Here is a 23,757-nt window from a genome sequence, read left to right as displayed (position 1 = left end):
CACCCCTTACCTGTGATAGGTATAAGATCTCATACAAAACTTTGGTGACTAACTCTTTAAAAGATATTCAACAAGTGATCCTGCTTGAATATTTTCACTACTATACTCTGCTTCTCCTTGATTTTATGACCTGTTGGATTCAACACCAACTCTGACTCCTGTAGGCATCATCTGCAGTGAAGGGCTTTGATCAGTGTGAAGGGGATTTAGGGTTCCAGACCACTAAACCACAGGGCTGAGCATGGGTCTATATTCCCAGACTTACTCTAGGATGTGCCTTTCTGTATTGGTGGCCTCAATGGCAGGAAGTCATAGTTTTCTCTGCTTCTGGGATTGACATAAGATATTTACCTTTAAAGGTGAAGGATTTAAGCAGGACTTAAAAACTCAAATAAACATCATAAAAGGTCACTTGATCACATTTTAAAGCTGTGAGATTGTGAGTTTCTTATAAAAAATATAAACAAAACTCACATCTCTTCCTTGAGGAGAAAGACACTTCAATCTTTCAGCTTTATGTCAAGAAGGAATTCTTTTCTTCAAGTTGTAAGTCATCTTGAATTTAAAATATTTACTCAAAGGCAGAATTTCTTGAAAGCCTAACTGATATTATTTTCACTTTTCTTTTTAGCATGACATGAGCTCAAATCTTCAAAATGCTGTAGATGATTTTAAGATACAATATAAATAAATCTAAATGTAAATAATTAAACTAGTTTGGAGCCTTTCCAGATAGAATGAGTAGATGGCAAGATGAATGAATCAGTTTTTATAAAAAATTGATTTGGCCATCATATTCAGTGATGATGAGCAGACTCACAGTACTCAGGTCATTTACCAGGAGGGATGAGAGCTGAATGGCCTTATTGAATAGTGGGTTTACAGAGTATTATGAACTTCCCACAGTCCTCCTGCTAACTGTTTCTAGCCTGGGATTTAGGCGCCCAACCCCATCTCATGCCTTCCTGGTTTATCCTCCAGCTGTACTAATTCTTTCTAAATTCCTTAAATGTGCCACGGACTTTCTAATACTATTAACCTGCCAGAAACCTTCCATACTAGTTCCTCTTTTTTTTTCACCCAACTATGCTGATTCCTCCTTTAAGTTTCACCTGTGATACCACTTTCTTAATGAAACTGTTTCTAATTCTCCTTTCCACTATACACACATCGACACATCACACTAAATTAATTCCCAAGCCTTCCCTCTCTATTGTTTTTCTTTAGCCTCACCGAGTTTGTAAGTCTTGCTTAGTGTCTGTTTCTGCCACAAGTCTGTAAGACCGTGGAGGCAGGGCATAGGTTGTCTTATGTCATTCTCAGGTGAATTCATAGCAGAGTATCTGGCAAACTGCGGCTGTTAGGTAAGTGTATAAGGAAGACAGGAAGGAAGGAAAAAAGGAGGAAAGATGGGAAGAAAGACGGAAAAGAAGGAAGGAAGGGAGGGAGGGAGAGGAGAAGGGAAGGAAGGGAGGGAGGGAGAGAAGAAGGGAAGGAAGGAAGGGAGGGAGGGAGAGAAGAAGGGAAGGAAGGAAGGGAGGGAGAAGAGATTCATGCAATTTTTTACCTCTATCCTTGTAGATTATAGGCCTATAGATCTTCTTTGTCTGGTCGTTAAATTATACTTTACTTCAAAGTTCCTTTAATTGTGGACCAGTTAAGTCAGCTATACCTTTTACAACCCGTAAAACACAGCTTATGAGAAGTTCACTGGGAAGGTGCTAGAGAGGACCTACACTGATTAGCTCATCTAAGTGCAAAACACATTTATCCCAATTGATCTGCGGTAACAAAAGATGAGCTGTGTCAGTCACATGTGTTTGGCCCAGTTCCCTTCTCTGCAAGAAGCAAGCAATAAAACACTTCCTTTGGCAGAGACCAGGTAGTTATGTTCCACCAACTGCAGGGCACCACTCTGTGTGAAGACAGTAAATCCACCCTCCCATCAAGACTGTTTTGCCATTCCCCTCAGCTTGACTAAACTTTAGACAGGCTTTTTTGTTTCTTTTTTCCTGAGTTAAATAGCATTGAATTTAGGAAGCCTAAATTTGTAAATTCTTTCTCTGCCCCTTTGAGATGTAAATCTCCTGCCTCTGGGTTTTCTTTCTCTAAGACTTGAGAGCCGCACATTTGAGTTGTAATTATCAAATGACTGTCCAACCCTTACGGCCCAGTGTCTGAGCAAGGGTAGTAACCTAACTCAGATAAATGACAATAGGCAAACATGGGGGGAGCCTGAATCAATTGACAGATCTCCACCTGGTGGACGTCCAGCACTTTCCCACTTGCCCACCTCAGCTCTTAAAATCCCTTCATCTTTTGTCTCAGCAGAGTTGGGTTCAGTGTCTTTCATTCATTGTGATAGTCTTTTAAAAAGCCTTCCCTGTCTGTTTAACTCAGTCTGACGCATTTTGTCTTTGACACTCTCTTAGACCTTGTAGGTACATCTGAATTAAATTGGATCCACATCATTCCTGGTGAATATGAATGTCCTAGAATGTGTTAAAATTTTTAAAATTCTGCCCCACTTGATAAAATGTCAGTCAACTCTCTTTTAGTAAAAAGTGGGACTCTTTTATACACTTAGAAGTGAAATTGTTTTCCTTTAATGCTGTTATTTTGAAATGGCATTAGAAAAAACAGCATCTGGTCACTTCTATGGGAAGTGGTTTAAATAATGTCCCAGAAGCAAAAAACTCCTGGGTTGGTTGGTATGTGTCAGAGCTAAATCAAGTTTCTAAGCCAAATGATGCAGGTACATGTAATGGTCTTACTGGCAAGTTAAACCTTTCAGATCTCTTATTGTGAGCTTTGAGGTGCCTGGATTTTATTTCCTTCTGGTTTGGACAGATTTTGTAGTTTAATAGTAAAGAGACTACTAGACTTGGGAGACAGACCACCTGATCCCACCAGGATTTCAGCTAATTGCTGGACATCTTCCCTCTCAGCAAATGTGAACAATATAGAATCTGATGACTAATGAATACTCACGTGAACCTCAGTTGTGACTGTGTTACTGTTATCATCTTCATTATCACTTTCACAGCGGTGAAAATCAAACAATTGGGATGCTATACTTTCACAACTTTCTACTCTCCACCAAAAAACAATAAAAAATCATTCATGGGTATTAATTCTGGCTAGAAATTGACTTTGGCCTTTGCTGGATTGCTTCATTCATACATAACTCTGAGCTCTATTTGTGAGATGTTTGTCTTTCTCTCTCCCTCCCCTGTTCCCTGCATTTTCCAGTGATGGATGGGCAGACAGAGATGAAGTCATTGAAGGTTATGAGGTGGAAGCCAACGGGGGAATCACGATAAAGCTGCAGTCTCCAGAGGTCAGATCATTTGATGATTATTTCCTGAAACTGAGGCTGGACACTAATACAAGGAATCCATGGTTCCCTGAGTTCTGGCAACATCGGTTCCAGTGCCGCCTACCAGGACACGTTCTGGAAAACCCCAACTTTAAAAGAATCTGCACAGGTAACTCATGTTCACAAAATAACAACTCAGAGGTTTGGTCATCTCTTCTGGGGCATTGAAGCTTATTGAATGAGAGAAGGTGCCATGCCAGGGACAGAGACCTATCTTAGCCTGTGAAATAGCCAGCGTGAGCTAGAAGTCTGGAATACTCTAACGATTCATGGAAATTTGAAAAGGCTGCTTTGGTCTCTGGTGGAGCAAGTGACAAGGAAAAGTATATTGAGAAGTCAGGTGTCGAGTATTTGTGCCGGAGAGATGAGATTTTGTTGCAGATGTGCTTAGGAGATCTTAGCCTTAGCCACAGGCATAAGTAAGCAGCTCTGGTTAGATCTTCCTCTCTATTTTTTCTATGTGACTTGCTTTGAAAACATGTTAGGAGAAGATAAGGCCTTCTTCTTCTAGGCCATCGCACCAGTATGGGTGTTTGTGGGTACAGGGCCAAGAAACTGCACTTTCATCTATAAACCAGAGTTATAGCTCCCAGTTGGACAAACTCCACACATTTCTCACTGACGCCACGTTAGGAAAGTGCAGCACGTTGTTTTAAGTCATTAAGGGGCCTGTTGAACACCACAGCATGTCATTCCCTCCCTTTCCCCAAGTAACTTCCATAACTCAGACTTCTTAATTATGCAACTTTTATGAGCATTGTTATTATTACTACCTAAGGACTTGCTGTTACCTGTCTTTTTACAATATTGTCTATGCTGCAATGATAGATCATTTTGCCTATCACAGTGCCATGCAGAGCCAGTTGTTAATGTTGAGTTGACCATTCAATGTAATGGACTAGTAGTGACAATGGTGACATGGTCAATGACCCACGATGTCACTTGCATTGCAGAAGAGTAGCGTGACCCATATTTCCTGTATTGAGGCTGAGCATGTATTGTTTAGAAAGGTCTTAAATCCATTCCCCCCTAGTGCATGCATGTGTAAAACACTGTAGATAGCACCCAAAGGGACAGAGAAGCTAGAATCCATGACTCGACCTAGAGGAGATTGTGGTCTCTTAGGCTGGATCAAAACAGGTAGATAATAATGGAGGGCAATGAGTCAGGAGTTTTACAAGAGAGGATGAATATGGATCATTACAGAACATCTCTCCATTTTCAGTAATATTCACATTTTGATGTTAGAAATGCTTTAAGATAGCAATCTATTTAAGTGCAACAATATACATCTGACTGGGGAAAGTTCAGTATAGTTCACTGGGAAATCGCCTGGTGGGAATCTATTTTTAATGAGCTTTTTAGAGCATCCTCAGTGTAGCTTCTAGGGTGACTGAGAAATATCATCAAGCTGGGGAGACAGAAGAAAGGGGAGACACGTGCTAAATATTTAACCCACCTCTGCCACATAGGAATTTCTTCTGACCAATGGATCAACCAGGGCAGTCTCCTTATTTCCAAAATAGAGATGGTGGGATTGAACTCAGGCAATAGTTTCCCAGGTTCCAACAGAATTAGAACCCACACTTCCTAAACAGTACATCGCTTAACTAACCTTTAGATTTAGTGTTTAGTAGTATAGTATCTCTTATTGTTCTCTAGTTGTTTCCTAAGAAGTGTTGTTTTTTTCCTAAATTGTAAGGTCTTTGAAGACAAAGCATGCTTGCTTCCTTCATAGAACCCCATACAACATTGATTTCTGGGGTTTCAGTCAATTCTTGTTAGCTAATTGATCGATTGATACACATATTCTTTTCGTATAGGAAGTATTTTTTGAGAAAAGCTAAGGATTACTATTTAAAAAATGAAATATACTTCTTACATTCAATAATTATTTATTAGGCACCTACTATGTATAATGTTTCCTTCTAGGAGAGGAAATAAACGCATGAAAAAGGCTTTGTTCTCAATGGCTTTACATTTCAGTGCAGAGAAATAGAGAAAGTAAAATAAGGAATGGGGGTAGGGAATGATATGATGGAGGATTGGCGATTTTAAAAATGATGTCCAGGGAAGGCTCACCAAGAAGACAATTAAAGATTGAAGGTGGTGATTAAAGAAGAGATTTCCAAGCAGAGAGCTTTTCTCAACATGGAAAGAGGCACAAATATGCATGACTTAGAGGGAGAAAGCAAGGAGGCTGGGGTGGCTGGGGCCAGTGAATTGGTAGAGGAAGGAGACAAGTCAGACAGGCACCCAGAAAACAGGCTATCTTATACCTGAGTGTCCACTGTGAGAACCTAGGGTTTGTTCTGAGTGAGATGGGAAGCCACATGGACAGTGGAGCACAGCAGAGATGCGATCTTACTTTTTCTGAACAAAATCACTCTTGTTGCAGTATTTAAGTACTGACAGAAGGCAGAAGAGCCCAAGGAGGAGGAGCAGTGAGGAGCTCACTGTGATTGGGCTGTGGCCATGACAAGCAAGGTGGAAAGAAGTTGTTCAGTGCCTAGGGCATTTTGAATGAAAGCTGAGGGGACTTGCTGATAAAACTGTCAAGCATGACTATGGTCTGAGCAACTGGAAAGATAGTGTCATCATTGACTGAGGCAGGGAAAGACTTCAGGAAAAGCAGATCAGGGAAGCACCAGGAGGTTGATTTGAGATGGCTGTTAGTAGTCCAGCTGGAGATGTGGCTTTGTCATTGTGTGCTATTGGTCAAATTCAGGATACTACTTATTACACAGGCTTGGATGTTGTAGGAAAACATTTGGTGACTTAAGTTCTCAAAACAAGTTAAAACCCTGCAACCATGGACACTAATATTTTGGGTTTTCGGTTGTCAAGGTTAAAGCTTGAACTTGTCTACCATTCACAGCAGGAAATGCAAATTTGCAAATTCATAAATTGTCCTTACATTGTACTTGAATCTCAAAACTATTTTTAAGAGCTTCTTATTTGATTACAATCTTTAATAAACATGTTTCTCTTTGCATTTTATTCTGGAATTAAGCTCAGCCAATATTTCTCTTTTTTCTTAGTTCTAAGGAAGGCAGAAGACTTATTTAACTTTTCTATTTGGGACTAATTCATAAAATTTATTGATTATTTTCCCTCCTATAGAAATACTAGAATTTCACCTTTAGTAGCATTTATATTATCTCTGTGTATTTACAATCATGTAAATTTACTTTGCTCTTTAGTTTTTATCACTGTATTTCTGTGAAGTTGGCTTCAATGTTACTGAAAAACAATGTACATTCACTTCATGGATTACTCTTATCCTTTTGTGATACTTGAATATCAAATGAATTCCATAGTCTTCTAATAAATATGCAGGCACAGTTATGAAAATTAGTGTGAGGAAGTAGAATTAATCTTTCTAAATTGTTGATAGCTACTTTTTCTGTCACTCTTTTTTATCTTTCTTAATTGGGTCACTTCTGGTGGTTTGGGAAGTTTTGATATTGCTGTTAGTTTCCATAGAAACCCTTACTGAGCTTAGTCTCAGATGTCACTGTTTAAATAAAGAGTTTATTTATACTACAATGCCAGTTTGAATATTAAAGGTCCTGAACCCAGGCTGAATAGTTTGGGAATCACTATGGCTAATTAAAAAGTACTTCATGTAAAGTCCATACTACTGCTTAATTAGTTGGGTATATCATGGGATTAGAGTCTTATTGGAAAAGAACCAACTAAAACATCAAAGCCTAACTTCTGAAAAATTAATCTCTGTAGGACAGCGGAAAGAGAGGTGCAAAGCCAATCAAAGTTGCTCTCTTCCAGTAAATGTCTTAGCCACTTAAAAAATTGTATCATGTTTGCAATGGTATTGTGATTCCTGATGGGATCATTAGCAATATCCTGTGAATCTGATAGAATATAACATATGGAAACACAATCACTGGGTCCAGTATTGGTTCAGATCTGCTGCATGACTTGGACGGCTTCACTTAACTCTGAGTCCCAGGTTCTGCCTCTGTACCATGGTAGCAATGTCTACCTCACTCAGAACTCTTTGTAAATTGAATGAAATAACACACGTGAACAACTTTGCAATTAACTAACATAAGTGAACTACTTTGCTAGCTGCAAATACTTGAAGGGTAAAATGTTATTTCCTAGTGTCATGTCTTTCTTCCCAAAGCACAAGGTATGACATATATCATCTCATAACAATTACAGTTTTTGAAATTACAAATTTAACATAGCTACATTTCAGGATATAGAAACTAGACAAAGACAAAATAAGCACACGGCCCTTAATCAATCATTTTCACAGGGCATCAATAGAGATATTGTCTCATTTTTTTCCTATGTAGGTTTTTGTATTGTTTTAGGTTATGAAAGTAAAGCATGCTTACTAAACTTATTGTATGCACTTGGAAATACAGAAAAACATGAGACAGTTGAAGAGGATTCAGGATTTAACCTCTGTCAGTTACTCTTAAATTTTTGGTGCATTTTCATCTTTCTCTACATAATTTTAAATTGTGGAGTCAATATTATTTTATATATTGCTTTTAAAAATAAATTCTGATTTTTTCCATAAACTGACTAATACATTTCTCATTGTCATTAAGTATTTTCATTCTTAATGGCTTCCTACCATTCTGCATGCAGATAAGCTACAGTTTATTTAACTATTTAATTCTTCCTACACGTTTAGGCTATTTTTGGTTCTGCACAAATTTCACCAAATGCTGTAGTGATGTAACAATAATTCTTTGTAAATCTTCTTTATTTTTTTTTCATTTTGGATAATTTTCTTAAGTTATCTTTCCAGAAGGTAAATTACATTTCTAAAAGTTCAATCAAAAGATATGAACATTTTTAAAGACTTTTGAAAAGAAAGTGTTCCGAAAGTCACCTCCTACTAGCAGTCATGAAACCCTATGCATTTTTTCTGTTTCATTTTGCATAGTTATAATAATAGTGTGCATGTAACTCTGTATCTTATTCCACCTAGGATTATGCTTTACATATTTTTGATGTTGCTGCATGGCCTTGATAATCCTCTTTTAATAGCTCCATAATATTCTATCGCAGTAAAACACTGTAATGACTTAGCCATTCTTATGTTGTCGGACGTTTAGCCTGCTTTCAATTTACCTTCTGATAAGAAAAACTCTGAATGTGGTACAGTTTCCATACTTCTTGTTGTTACTATTTTTAGATTATTCCTTTATAGCGGATTCTCAAATATATAATTATTGGTTAAGAATTTAATTGCTTTGGGGTTCCTTGACATAAATTGCATTGTTTTGCAATACGGAAATATTAATGTTTGTTTGCTGTGGCTAACAGCTTATTAACTGCATGAGCTTACTGGGTTCATTATGTCCTTATCAGCCTTTTTCACAACTTATTGAATTACAGCCATAATTTCGCTTTTCCCTCTTCTTATTCATTGTACCAATTGAGAACAGATGGACACAATACTTTTTAAAACTAGTATATATTTATATTTGGCTATTGCCCAAGATGCAAAACATTTGGCTGATATCTGTAGTGCTCATTAACAGCTCAGGGTTAGTACGATAACCCTGTTTGTTAAAATAAAATCACAAGACTGTCGATCCAAGGGACTTCTACTCCAGTAGCTTGAAGACTGAAATTCACAATTTTGGGACTAGTATTGACTGTCATAATATATTTGTCTTATTAGCAGGTTTCAACTTGCATGAACTTTCCACTTTGAATTAACTCATTATGTAAGGTCAGATAAGATTGGTCCATTATGGTTTCATCCAGATTAGAACTGTCTACAAAATAAAATAGGTTCCAGTTTACTGTAGCCCAATAACCTCTCTTTGTCTTAGAAAATTTGACTCAAATGCCAATACACACTCTTGAAGAATATCATTTACCTTCAACCCAGAAACTATACCACTAATTAGGGTTTGTGGAAGATGTCACATTTCTCTACCCCTTTCTATATGTATGCCCTTTGATATATGATTTTGTAGCTCCTCTCAGCAAGAAGAATTTTTTCTCCATTTCTGGAATATGGAATGGTCTTTTAACTTATTAGCTCCAAGTTTAGGCCCCAAGAGATTTTACCTACTCCCATTCATTTTTTTTTAGGAACACTACCTTATCCATATCAACAAGCCTGAGTTAACCTGCTAGAAGATGAGAAATAACATGAAACATAAACAGGATGACCTCTCAGTTGATGGTGTCCTAGATTGGCCAGTCCCTGGCCAATTACCTGACTGTGGAAGCATGACTGAGCTGAGCTCAGATGAGTCATGCCCATCCCAGAGAAGCAGAATTTCCTGATTGACTCTTAGATTAATAAACTAAATAAATTTTTGTGTTTTTTTAAGACACTAAGCCAGAGTTGTTTTTCTATCTAACTTTGCTGTGGTAATGGATGACTGATAGAGGGTCTCTATAGACTTATAACTGATGACCCTCACTTGGAGTTAGTTTAATTAAATTAAGGAACATAATCCCTCAGTCCAATATTATGATGCTCAATCTTGACTCATCATAAGAAGAACGGGATAATATTGCACCTTGAATCCCATGGAACAAAGCCGAACATTTTTATAGATCCTTTAATGAAGAGGATTTTAAAACCTCCAATCCAAGGTAGTAAAATTATTCTACTTAGGAATTTGGGTGTGCAAACAAGAAGTGCTGAAAAGTAGTTGTAACTATGCAAAGGTACAACCTTAAAACAATCATATTCAAAACCTCATACAGTGCTGGTATAGGAAATATGGAAATATGTTTCCAGTGTTTACATCTTTTAGTTGGAAGAATAAAAGTAACCAACCTTGTGTCTCCTCTGAATACTATCATTTCTAAGACAAATCTTATTATCACATATATATAAAGGTCTGAAAATGTCATGTTATAAGCAAAATGTTGTTCTGGCCAACTCTTATTATCACTTTGGATAAGTGCTGTCGAATGTGTTAGCCACTAGCTACATGTGTCTATTTTGATCTAAATTTAAATTAATGAAAATGAAACAAAATGAAATATCCAGTTTTTTAGTCTTATTAGCCATAGTTCATGTGTCAATGACCACATGACTAGTGGTTACCATATTGAATAGCACCAATGCAGAAAATTTCTATTACTGCAGAACATTCTATTTAACAGAGCTGTTCTAGGCTGTTTTATGCTTTTCTAACCCCACACATACAAGTTCAGTTTTATCCATGGTTATTTGAATCTAAATCACAAGTTAGTGCTTTGAGCGTGACCAATTTGTTGAATATTCTGACCAACTATAGCAGCTGAAGTTGACTCATTCTTTGGTATGAGCCAAGGCAGCCAGCTTTCTTGGTGATGCCCACAGATCTGCTGCCAAAGATAAAGTGGACTGGTTCCCACAAAGACCAGGTTAGCTTAGCTCAGTTCAGTATAGTTTCTTATCCCATACCATTTTTAATAGTGGATGGACTTAGAGAATCATGCACATGTTCCATTATCCAAAATAAAGACTGATGCAGGGCATGACTTTTCCATTCTTTTACTTTATGTACATTTTGATTTTGTTCCCAAAAGTGCAAATGATTTTTAGTAACAAAAGATATAGAATTGAGTTATAAAAATGAAAATCCTTTGAAGCACTTGACTCTCATCATCACAGTAGATGATCACTATTTTATCTTTTAATAGAAACATTTAATTTACAGGTGTATATTGCAGGATATACTAGTGAACTATTTAGCCATCTCAGCAAATCAGTTACCAAGAGATTAGCCTGAGGTTCATATACTCCAGTTATTAGAATTAGGTTCAAATCATTAATACATTCTTTAATTGGATCAATATTCTCCTCATTAAATACTTCACATGTTTCTAAAGTTGTATGCTTTCTCATGTGATCCAGTCTAGCCTGCCTTTTGAACAAATTTTAGAGTGGGAGGTTTCAATGATTACAATCTATGACTGTTCTTTATAAAGGTATCCCCCTGGTACAAGTGGCTAGTGCATATTTTGATTGTCTCAATTGGCTACATGTGGGATTACTCCATGTCCTGTGTACTCTTTCTAATCAGAATAGATTTGCATTCCATGTCTTTTATATATTTGCTTCTGGGGAAATTCACATAAAATAAAGTCGTATTTCACTCATCATAAAACATAACAGTTCTTTCATGATGGGTATAACTAGGCATACTTGGCATCTGGCCCATTTACTCTTTTTCTCCTATTTTTATAGTTTTAGTAAGGTACAATCAGCATAATTATATAATAAGCTGCACATATTTAAAATGCACAATTTGATAGATTTTCACATATACATGTGCCAAAGAAACAATTACCACAATTAAGATAATGGACATATAACTCTTCAAATTCCTTTGTGCGCCTCATTGAAAATCCCTCTCCTAGTCCATTCAACCCCCATCCCTAGGCAGCCACTTACTTCTTTTCTGCTGCTATAATTGGCTTAATTTCTAGACTTTAATATAAATGGAAGTATACATGAGAGTCATTATTATGGTGCATATATCAACAGTTAATTTCTTTTAACTGCTGAGTAGTATTCCACTATTTGTACATATCATAATTTAACTATACACTTGGTGAAGGGTATTTGAGTTGCCTCAAGTTTTGCATTATTACAGATGAAGCTGCTATGAACATCCACGTAGAAGCCTTTGTATAGGGCTGCCTTCATTTCTTCTTGAGTCAAGCTGTAAGAGTGGAATGTCTGGATTATGTGGTAAGGGTAGGTGTAATATTTTTCCCCTTATCTTATTCGTTATGGAGATAAATGAATGGGAAAATGGCATCATAACGGGATCAGATGCCAAAAAGATGAATAGCTTATTGAAGTTCAATAACCAGTGAGACCACAACCGAATTGCTTACTGAGGACTATGTTCCATCATCCCATTACCTCATCTATTTGGAGTGACGGTTAAGGTTAAGGGGGTATTTTATGTCCATATTATGAGCCAAGTCATGGGACATAATAGCTTTAAACAAGATTCCTTACTAAATACTGTGGAATCAAGGTTGTCATATCTCTCAACAACTCCCTGAGTATGTTATAGATGGCAAATTCTCTAGTGGCTGCTTTTCCTGAAAACCAGTCTTATACTCCAAGTTATTATACACACTTGTGCCCTAATGACTGGGGGTAATTGCATAATTACCCCAATCCTACCAGTTATAGGATAGTTCTTAAGTCAGAACTATTGGTCAAACCTCTCACACCAGTGAGCTGTTAGTGTTGAATGTACTGATAATCACCTGAGTTCTATGTTAATGCCATATCATAATCCTATGTGACCACTCCATTTACTATTTAGTCATTTTTTGTAGTGTCACTGCTGGCAAATAACATGGTTACAGCACAAATCCTCATAGAAGTTTGGTGGACACCTGCAGGAGCCATGTGGGGATAAGTATATAAGATGTATTAGAAATGCCAGTGGAGGCTCAGTGCCTGTAGCTCAGTGGGTGGGGTCCCAGCCACATACACTGGGACTGGAGAGTATGAGCCTGGGCCGGGCCTCCTAAACAACAATGACAACTCCAACTGAAATATAGCTGGGCGTTGTGGCAGGCACTTGCAGTCCCAGTTACTTGGGAGGCTGAGGCAAGAGAATCACTTAAGCCCAAGAGTTTGAAGTTGCTGTGAGCTGTGACATCACAGCACTCTACTGAGGGTGACATAGTAAGATGCTGTCTCAAAAAGAAAAAAAAATGCCAGTGGATTGAATTCATAGAGACATATTTCAAATAGATCTGGATTTAACCTGTGTCAGTTATCCAATCCATTTGGATAAATTAATAGCCAAAGCCCTTGAACAATGTAAATAACAATCTTGCTCTTTAGGACAGTTGTTCTCAAGCCTGGTTTATTAAAACCATCAGCAAAGCTTTTACAAAAAGGCCTTCCTATATCAGTCTGGGTCCCACACCATATGAATTGAATCAATCTTTGAAGTAGGGCCAAGAATTTGTTTGAAGGATAGGAGGAAATTCATACTTAAAATGTATGAGCCATTCAGATTTTCAGAGTTCAGAACCATCTATCACTGTCCAAATTGACAGCTTGCTAAAGTCTTGGCCCTGATTGTGGTGTGTGAGGGTAGCTAATGGGAGTTTAGTAATTCCCAACAGTGAATCAATCTCTTCTTGTCTGCTTTATTTATTCATTGGTAGGCTTGTTTTGTATTTGAAGTATTGGCATTCCAAAACCAGTAAATCATGGCCATGCACTGTGTTTCTCCATGTCCCGACTGGGTAATTACTAGGCATATTATTTTCCAGTTTTGCCATAACAGATTATCACAAACGCAGTGGCTTGAAACAATACGAATTTCTTATTCAGTGGTTTTCTAGGCTAGAATTCCAAAAGTGGTATCCCTGGGATGAAAGGAAAGAGTTAGTAGGCCTCTATTCCTGTATATAGCCCTGGAAGTGAATCTGTTCCCTTTCCATTTTTAATTATTAGAGGCCATTCACTTTCCTTGCCTCATGGCCCCCTTCCTCCATATGCAAAGCCAGGAACATTGTGTTTACCTGACTCTTGTTCCACAGCCACCTTTCTCTGGTCATGGCCAAGATATTTCTTCACTTTTAAGGACTGGTGGTTAAATTGGGCCTGCTCAGATAACTTAAGATAACCTCCACATCTTAAGGGAAGATTGATCACATTTGCAATGTCTCTTTTACAATGAAAACTAATTTATCCACAAGTTCAAAGATTGATTGGGATGTAGGCATCTTTGTGGGACCATTGTTTTGTCTACTACATTAGATGTCCACACAGAGCAAGGCCTCAGGTTCTCTAGGTCCTTTTTACCAGATACATCATTAGCTTTGTCTCTGGCTGCAACCCTGCCTCTGTTGGCAGATGGGAGAGAACAGGATATGTGGATACCTCCTTGGGAACAGATTAAAAAGTCATTTTTAGTGTGTTTCTGTGAAAGGGTAAAACATCTAGACAGTTGAGGACATGTGCCTCTTGTATCCAATCTCAGCAAAGTCCTTTTTTCCCCCATCATCTTTCTAGGCCTCTTCTGATAGAACTTTGGGGACTGTTACCATGATTCAGTCAGTTCTCCTTCTCTGTGTCTTGGCCCTAAAATGTTGGTGTGCCCAAGGACTGTTTAAATCTCTAGTGATCAGAGTCCCTTTTAGTTTCAGCTGCTCTTTTGTTTTTCTAACAAATACCTTCCTAAAAATTTAGTTTCCTTGAACTGATTTATTAGGCATAGCATGTACCACTATCCAGGCCTGCAAATCTTGTTAGACAAGCCTCCCCTTTAAGACTTAATATTGGGGACACTGAGCCTGATAGTAGTCTATTGGAAAGCCACAGTTGTAGTTTGTTTTTTAGCCATTTTCTTCATCTGAAACATTTGTGGGTGCAAAATTAATTCTTTCAGAGCTTTTAACAAAAGAATATAAGCTTTTATTGGATCTTGCCATGAATCTGAATTTTCAATGGTCTTTTGTTGAAGACCTTCTCAACTTGATCTTTAATGGTTGAAAATAAGAATCAGCTTCACATTCATCTCTGCAAAATTATTTTTCCTATCTCCTTGCTGAAACATGAAAGCTCATTTGATAAAATGTCTGTCTTCCAAGTTATTGCAGATGACAAAATGAGTGAATGTTTGCCACTGCATAGTAATAGATTTGTGTCCTTTTAGACCTTGATCACAGTTTTTTGCCATCTGCTACTCGTCTCTACAGATTTTATAGTTTATGTTGCATTGTTGATTTTGTTTTTAGAGTAGCTCCCTAAATTTAGGTACAATTTCTGTATTAAGATAAGCTGGGGTGTACTGTGCTACCAAATAACCCCTAGTTTAATGTCTTATAACAATAAATAAGTATTTCTCACTTGTGCTACATGTCCATTATATGTTAGTTGAAACTCCCCTCCGCATCTTCTCTTCTTTGGGAGCCGATCAGTGGAAGAGCTTCTATCTGGAACTTTGATAGTCGTGGCAAAGGGACCTGATGGCAAACGGACCTGGACGTGGCCAATGTGCACTAAGTTTAAAGCTTCTGCTAAAAGTTGTGTGTGTCACTACCATTCAAAGTTGAAGCCAGATATCAGTGGAGAGAGGAAATATGACCCCCCCCTCAGGGGAGGGGTGTGTAATATTTGAGAACAATAATTCAATCTATTAAGCTGTTAAGCCAGGGTCAATATAAGGGTTTTCATTCCTAAGAGATTTGTGTGTGTACAATACGTGGTTACCTTTAGAATTTGTAACATAATTAAAACTTTAACTAGCAAAAAATGCCTTGGAAAGTTCTGCTAGAGATGAGGGGAAGTTTTCTTTTTCTTTACCAGGGCCCCATTAAATTGATTGAAGGTACTTTATATTAAGGCAGTGAATGAAAGGTTCAGAGTTCCAAGACAGAGAGTATTTGCAAGAAGGGCTTGTCAACAAAACCTCTTTATGTTCTAATCAAGGTAAGATTAAGCATTAATCAGTTATTACTGTACTGAGTTTTTATGCTTCCACTAATGAAACATTCTTTGTTTAATGGCTTTGAGCAGAACTGGAGCTTTCTGTAGCATCCTAAGAGAGACAAAAGCATAGATTTTGTCTGTGGATTGCATAGTTCAATATAGTGATGTTCTCTCTACTGAGGGGGTCTCACCTTATGGGTGTAAGATAATTGACACCAGTGAGTAGTTATAGGATTTCCTTTCTCACGTGGGACATGAGAGCTCAATATCTCTTCTACAACAGAGAAAGTTCTTGCAAAATAACAAGCATACCCAAATTCTTAGGACATAGTAAAAGAAAAGTTGAACATCTGATTCACGTTTTCCTCCTTTGTAAGGGTTTTATTTATATCATATCGTAGGAATAAATGGTCTCATCCTGTCTCTACTGTGTTTTCATAGTGATAATTTTCCAGGTCTGTATGTTCATAGGTTAAGGAAACACTGCCTTGTAGCAACATTCTCTATTGTAACATCCTTCACAAGACTGTCCAGTGGTCCCTGGAACATTATTATTAGGCATGATACTTTTCAAAATCCTTAAAGTTATCTGTCAAGATTAGTGACATTCATACTTTATCTTTTTTAATATTAGTGAGGCTGAATATTTTCTCAGAATTTATCATTTTGTTTTACCTTTTTTTGCTTATGTCCTTTGTCAGCTTGAATTTTTTTGAAATTAAAATGGATTTATTTTAAAGTTCTTATCATAAAATGTATACATACTCCGTTTACAACCCTTCTGAGGTGTGATAATTAAGTTTGTGAACTTGCCATTGTGCACTTCTGTTGGCAGCACTGCACAAATCACGAGGTAACTTTTCATGACCTTAACGTATCAGTGGTCTCACAAGGTGTTTGTGTCAACATGTGGCGGTGTCTTGCTGAGTCACTTCATTGCTGTTGTTGAGTGTATCTGTGTGCCATCACAAGACTATTGGAGCTTGAATTAGAGAAATGAACAGACATTACATTTCTTGTTGAACTTGGAAAGAGTAGAAGTTAAATCAGGGACACATTAGTCCAAGTTTATAGGGGTAATGCTGTGAAGAAAATGACAGTGTATAAATGGATTAAACAGGGCAGCACCTGTGGCTCAGTGAGTAGGGCACTGGTCCCATATACTGAGGGTGGCAGGGGTGTTGTGGCAGGTACCTGTAGTCCTAGCTACTTGGGAGGCTGAGGCAAGAGAATCACCTAAGCCTAAGAGCTGGAGGTTGCTGTGAGCTGTGACGTCATGGCATTCTACTGATGGTGGCAAAATGAGACTCTGTCTCTAAAAAAAAAAAAAAAAAAAAAAATTGACTAAACATTTTTCTGAGGGAAGAGAAAGCATCACTGATGAAGAGAAGTTAAGGTGGTCAGTAGTGAGCAGAACCGATGAAAACATTGTGAAAATTTGTCAAATTGTGCATTGAAATCATCAGCTGACTATGAGAAGCACAGCAGATTGAGTAAACATTGATAGGAAAATCTTGGTATGTGAAGGTTATGGCTCTTGAATTACAGCAATGCACCAGCTTACACAGCACTATCTGTGAGGGAGTTTTTAACTAGTAAAAAAAATAACTATACTGGAACACCTTCCCTGCTTACCTGATCTGGCCCCCAGTGACTTTTTTCTTTACCCAAAGATAAAGGAAACAGTGTAAGGATGACGTTTTGATGGCATTCAGGACATCAAAGGTAATATGACAACAGCTGTGATGGCCATTCTAGAAAGAGAGTTCCAAAATTGCTTTTGAAGAGTGGATTAGGGTCTGTCACTGGTGTGTAGCTTCCCAAGGGAAATACTGTGAAGGTAACCATAGTGATACTCAGCAATGAGATATGTAGCCCTTTTTCAGGGATGAGTTTGTGAACTTAATTGTGACACCTTGTACATCATATAGAAAACCAGTCTTCCCCTTTGAGTCCCTAAAACCATGTCCTTGGTGACTGGTTCAGTTTGCAAGTAAGAACATATTTAGTTATGAAAACATACGTGTTAGACTCTAAAGGCGTGTGAACAAGTTAGAGAAGTGGTCACAGAGCTATTAGAATCAAATTAATTGAAAAGAAAAAAATAAACAGAAGTTAAAGTGTGTATTTGAGGATATATCTATATTTGACCATTAAAAGTCTAGGAATAAATTACAGTAAAAATAACAAGTAAAAAGTGAATCAAGAAATGCAATGCATATCCTGTGACATAGTCTCCCATGTTTTTGGCATAATTCACATTAGCTAATGACATGATGAAAAGCAGTATCAATGACTATTTGTTTAACCAAAAGATTATGATGTATTCTTGTTTGTATGTGTTTTATGCATAATACTGAACCGTTTTCCAAAATGTACTTAAGGTAATCTACAAAAATCCCAACAACTTTTTGTTATTGTTGAATAAATAAGGAAACAACACCAGGATGTTCACTGTGGTATAATACAGGGCATCTAATATGTTCCCTGATTTTCTTTAACTAAACTCTTAATTTGAGAATAGTTTTACAGATTTATAGAAAATTTGTGAAAATAGAATGGAGGCCCTATATGCCCCTGCCAGTTTCCCCTATTGATAATGTTACATTCATATGTTTAATTTGTTACAATTAGTGAACCAATATGTATACATTTCTATTAACTAATACACCTGTTATTCATATTTTCTTAAATTTTATCCAGTGCCTTTTCTGTTCCAGGGGTCCATCCAATGGATACCACATAACATTAGACATTAGTCATCATGTCTCCTTAGGCTCTTGGATGTGATACTTATTACTTGGTTTTTCTTTTCTTTTCTTACTTTTATTTTTGAGACAGTCTCAAATTATTGCCCTAGATAGAGTGCGGTGGTGTCATAGCTCACAGCAACCTCAAACTCTTGGCTCAAGTGATCCTTTGCTTCAGTTTTTCTATTTTTAGTAGAGATGGGGTCTTGCTTTTGATTAGGCTGGTCTTGAACTTGTGGGCTCAAGCAATCTACCCACGTTGGCCTTCCAGAGTGCTGGGATTACAGGCAAGAGCCACTATGCCTGCCCTAACTTGACTTTCTAAAATATGGAAATTTTGTACAATGGTAAAGGAAAATCAGGCAAAGACAAAGTTGTGTTTAGAGACAAAATATGTATCATGAAATAATGTTCTACTGCTAGAGGTAGTCAACAAATATGGTCCTGAGCCACAGTGTCCAAAAGAAACAAATACATCAGTTTTGTACAATGCTTTGTAGAAGTGATACTTCCTGATACTGAGTTCTAAGAGAGCTTCATCCTGGAGCCTTCAATAAGAGACCACTTCATAGGGTCCTAAATGTTTTCCTTAACATCATCTTTATGAAAAGAAAGAAATGGCTTGCTGAGGCTGTTCCGTCTAGCAGTGATTTTCAATTGGTGTGACACCCTGCACTGGTGTGCCATGAGAGGACCTTAGGTATGCAGCAAAAATTTTTAAAGATTATTGGGGCAGCACCTGTAGCTCAAAGGAGTAGGGCACTGGCCCCATATGCCAGAGGTGGCTGGTTCAAACCCAGCCCCAGCCAAAAACTGCAAAAAAAAAAAGATTATTAATAAAATTATTTTCACAAAAGAAGTTCAGGCCAGGCGCGGTGGCTCATGCCTGTAATCCCAGCACTCTGGGAGGCTGAGGTGGTTGGATTGCCTCAGCCTGAGCAAGAGGGAGACCTCCTCTCGAAAAATAGTCATGTATTGTGGCAGGAGTCTATAGTCCCCCTTGGGAGGCTGAGGCAAGAGAGTTGGTTGAGCTGAGGAGTTTGAGGTTTCTGTGATCTGTGACACCGTGGCATTCTCTTCCATCGGCAACAAAGTGAGACTGTCTTAAAAAAAAAAAAATTCAAAGAATATTCTATTGATAAACATGATTTAAGTGTGCCTCAGAAGTGTAATTATAGGTTCAAGTGTGCACGTGTGCTGTGAGATAAAAAAGAGAAAAATGTTGAAAAATACTGCCCTATAGTATCTTTGTCAGCCAAGGTCAAGGACGACTCAGTGCATTTCAGGTGTGTGTATGGGGGTGAGCAGGGATGGCAGTGGAGTGGTGTAGCTGTGCAATGCTCCTCAAGGGCCTAGAGCTTCCTGTAAATAGCTGTTCCTTCAGGGCTCTGCCCAGGCCCCACAGAAAGACCACTAACTCCATAGATGCCAGGTCTCTTTCCCAGTAGGCTCACCTGACCCCATCTTACCTCACCCTCCCCCTAGTTTCTCCTTTGATGAAAGATAAGCAAAAGACTTTTAAATATAGGTACTTGGAGAGAAATTTCTTTTCTTTAAATTTTTAAATTTTTTATTAATTTTTTCCTTTTGGAGAGAAATTTCAATGGGGAGATTTAGAGCAGGTTGGCATTCTTGCCAGAAGCCCTCACAGTAGGATAGACCCCTGCTCTGTCTTTTCCTACATCAAAGCCTATTTGTTCATTTGGGTCAGGGACAGCTGCTCATTAAAATGAAACCTGTTTTCTTTGGCCACATCTGTCTATAATGCAAGGTTGCCAAAAGTTTGAAGCAACCTTCTCTATACAATTCTAATATGCCAGAAATCAGATTAGATTTTCTGTTATTGCAATCATTTATATTGTTCTCGAGATTTGGAATTCCCCTGTGGAAAGAGTTCCAACAAATAAATTGCTGCAATTAAAATGAAAGTGTTATGCACTGTCCTTAAGCTCTCTTAAAATATCACACACACACGCACACACACACACCCCTCTCCTCAATGGCCAATATCTGTACCCTACGGTTAATAGACCCTTATTTGATTTCTGAATTTACTCCTAGGTGTGTGTGGCTTTGCAAAAAAATGTTAACATCTCTGGGCCTCAATTGCCTCATATGAAACATGGGGAGAACATACGAACGTCAAAGGATAAAGATTAAACTAAAGTAAAATAAATTATATGATGGTCCTCTCCAAATATTTAGACAATAGTATTGCCTAATGACATTCTCTATCTCTTTATATATAAATGTACACATATATAATTTACACATCTTTAAAACCATTTTTCTTACCTAAACATGACATTTATATATGACAATTAGCACGATGTATTTTTTCCTTTATGACATTTGTCATAAGGTTCTGCTGATATTTCTATTTTCTTGAATTCATCTTTCTGTTTGTCAGGTGTGTTCATAGGCTCCCAGGATCCTTATCTCAGGAGAATTTTTGTTTGAGTCAAGCAATTGGGAATTCTGTCTCAATCTTTATTGGATTGTTACCCAACAAGAAAGGACCCTATTAACTTGGGCCTTAGTTATCCTTCATCCCCAGTAGGGCAGGCTCAGCCAGTGGCATGGGGCAGCTGACCTGTCCATCTGTTGGTAAACGCTCTGTCAATGGCTTTCGTGTGAGCACTCCCAACCCCACTGCACACCTCCTTGGACCATCTGCTGCCATCTGTTACCTGCACATCTTTGAACTCTCCTTGAGAAGCTTCTGTATTTCTTATAGCCATTGTCAAACTTTTCTCTTAGACCATAGTTTCCTTAAAGATTGTGAGTTTAGGATACATTTTTATAGCCCTTCCTCACCAAGCACAATGGCAAGGTGAGTTTGTGATACACAGAGTTGAACTAATGGGTGAGAGATGGGATGGAACCTCCCTTACAAGTATTCTAGCTCAAAGCAGTCACTGCCTCAAACTCCTATTACCTATTGTAACACAAGGGGGGTCTTGGATGGGGCACATTACTAGCTTCTACAGTGCTACAAATTTCAGAGTGGAGGACAGGGCCCTGGAGGACAAACTCGTGTGTTTTGTGGAAGATTGGACTCATGAGGAGTTAGGCTTCTGGGACATCCATCCTTTCTGACCAAGGTAGGGTGTTATGGAGAGAGAACTCAGAAAGGCACTGGAGCGAGTGATCAGAGACATGAAGATACAGAGAAAGGTACCCAAAGTAAATCTCATTAAACTTCTAAACATAACCCTACATGATGACTTCCCACAAATTACAGATGTTCCTTACCTTGTGATGGGGTTGCGTTCCGATAAACCCATTGTAAATCAATAGTAATAGTCAAAACTGCATTGAATGTGGCTAACCTACCAAACATCATAGCTTAGCCTAGCCTAGCTTCAATGTCCTCAGAGCACTTACATCAACCTACATGATTTGGGGCAAAATCGTCTAACACAAACGCTATTTTATAAGAAAGTGTTGAATATCTCATGTCAGTAAATGCAGTACTGAATGTGAAAAGGTGAAGGACTGCAGGAGTGCTGATATGCGGTTCCTACTGAATGTATACTGCCTCTGCACCATCATAAAGTCAAGGAAAGCAAACTTACATCGTAAGTCAGGGACCATCTTTGTTTCTCAGATTTCCCAAGAGTTCTTACTGACTGGCGCAACATGCCAGCACTAGGTAGGATTGATGTAAAACTATAGAAATTAATAACCCAGTTGACCAAATTGAGTAGCAGCAAATTTTCTGGATGGCAGAAAGGATGACCATGAGGTGATGATGAAACAACCTCAGGATCCCTGGGGCTCCCTTTACTCTTCTGGCTGGGGCGGGGTTTGGAGGGGGAGGAATAGTAAAGATTCATGGTACACTGGTTTTCATTTTTCCTTTTGGGTGGATTTTATTACTTGTCTTAGAGGAAATTATTTGATTTAGTTTAGAAAATAACCCAGGTGACAGAGAGGAAAGATTCCAAAGAGAATTGAGATATTTTCTAAAGAATTTTTGTTGGGAAAACAATATTAAAAAACCAACAGAATTCTATGGGGCATTTTTCCACATTCCCATCTCGTTTGTTGACATTTGCTTTTTTGACATTATAGACTTTATCCTGTACATAAAAAATTCCTACATATTGTGGTGATCCTGTTGATCTAATATTGTAATCTAAAATTTTAATTTTATCTTGGATTAAAAACAATCCTTTTAATCTCCCCCTTATCTCTGTGTCCCTTCTCTTACTTCTTGCAAGTCTAAGCATTGCATTATAAGCCTGGCATTATCTCTATTTATGATGCTGCTTTATTTAAAATTCCTTAATGTTTTAATCAGAACAAACAGGGATTCGTATGTATATTCAGTAACAAGGTCAAGATCAAATCAACCGTTTGGTGTTAAATGTAAGTAAATCTATCCACTTTTTGTTCTATACTGTTATATGCCAGATACTGTGTGAGTGTGTACAGATAGGCTATGGAGCCCAAATGACTAATAAAATAAGGTCTGTAACCACAGAAGTTAACAGTCTAATTGAGGCACTCAGGTAATTCAATTTACGAACATGACCTTTAGCAAGATAGGCTGAAATAACAGCAAGCCTACTCTTGAAATGAAGAGACCACCAGGAAAGGGAAAGTCAGCTGTGCAAAATGTGCTACATGGTGAAGTTCAGAGTCACGGCAGACAAGGAGAGAGTGCAGAGGGCCCTTCAGCTCTGCATCACCCCGGGGAAGGAAAGGTTCTCAGAGAAGCGGCTGATCTGGGCTGCTGCCTGCACAGCATTTGGGGAGGCACAGGAATGGATTACCAGTTACTATCTGAAATAACCCAGCCACTCTTTGGTGGGATGTACTCCTGCTGGGTCTGCCACAGCTGTCTCTCCACAGGTTTGTACCAGCCTGGAGAGAAGGCATGAAGGGAGGAAAAATAAATCTTTGTAGAACAAGACAGTATTGTATTTTTATACTTAATCTTTTTCTAGCTAGAGGAAAAAAATGGACGGTAAACAAAAAATAATGAGGAAAGATATTGCCCAAACCAAAGAACAGACTGTTACACTGTGCATATGAGGGGTGTGTGTGTGTGTGTGTGGTTTAAAATTGTGCTAATAAATTCATTCAGACAGCCTGTCATAGGAAGGGGGATAATTAATTGTTACCAGAAAAAATCCTTTAAAGAGCCCATGCTCAGGAGACAAACAAAATGCATTTCCTTCTCTGGTGTCTGCTTACTC

General features: G+C 38.1%; 1 protein-coding gene across 4 annotated transcripts in view; it reads left to right on the top strand.

Moving 5' to 3' along the window:
- GRM1 (glutamate metabotropic receptor 1) overlaps window positions 1-23,757 on the top strand; it is a 345,481-nt gene that overhangs the window by 238,370 nt on the left and 83,354 nt on the right. For all 4 annotated transcript variants that reach the window (XM_003790265.2, XM_012805442.2, XM_012805440.1 and 1 more), the window contains one exon: window positions 3,253-3,488. In XM_003790265.2, the coding sequence (XP_003790313.1) occupies window positions 3,253-3,488 (236 nt within the window). The remainder of the gene's footprint in view (window positions 1-3,252; window positions 3,489-23,757) is intronic.

The sequence above is a fragment of the Otolemur garnettii genome, unplaced genomic scaffold (genome assembly GCF_000181295.1).
Source record: "Otolemur garnettii isolate 467f Iridium unplaced genomic scaffold, OtoGar3 scaffold00042, whole genome shotgun sequence".
Classification (NCBI taxonomy): domain Eukaryota; kingdom Metazoa; phylum Chordata; class Mammalia; order Primates; family Galagidae; genus Otolemur; species Otolemur garnettii.
The sequence above is the reverse complement of the archived record's forward strand: the minus strand, read 5'-3'. Positions and strand labels throughout refer to the sequence as shown.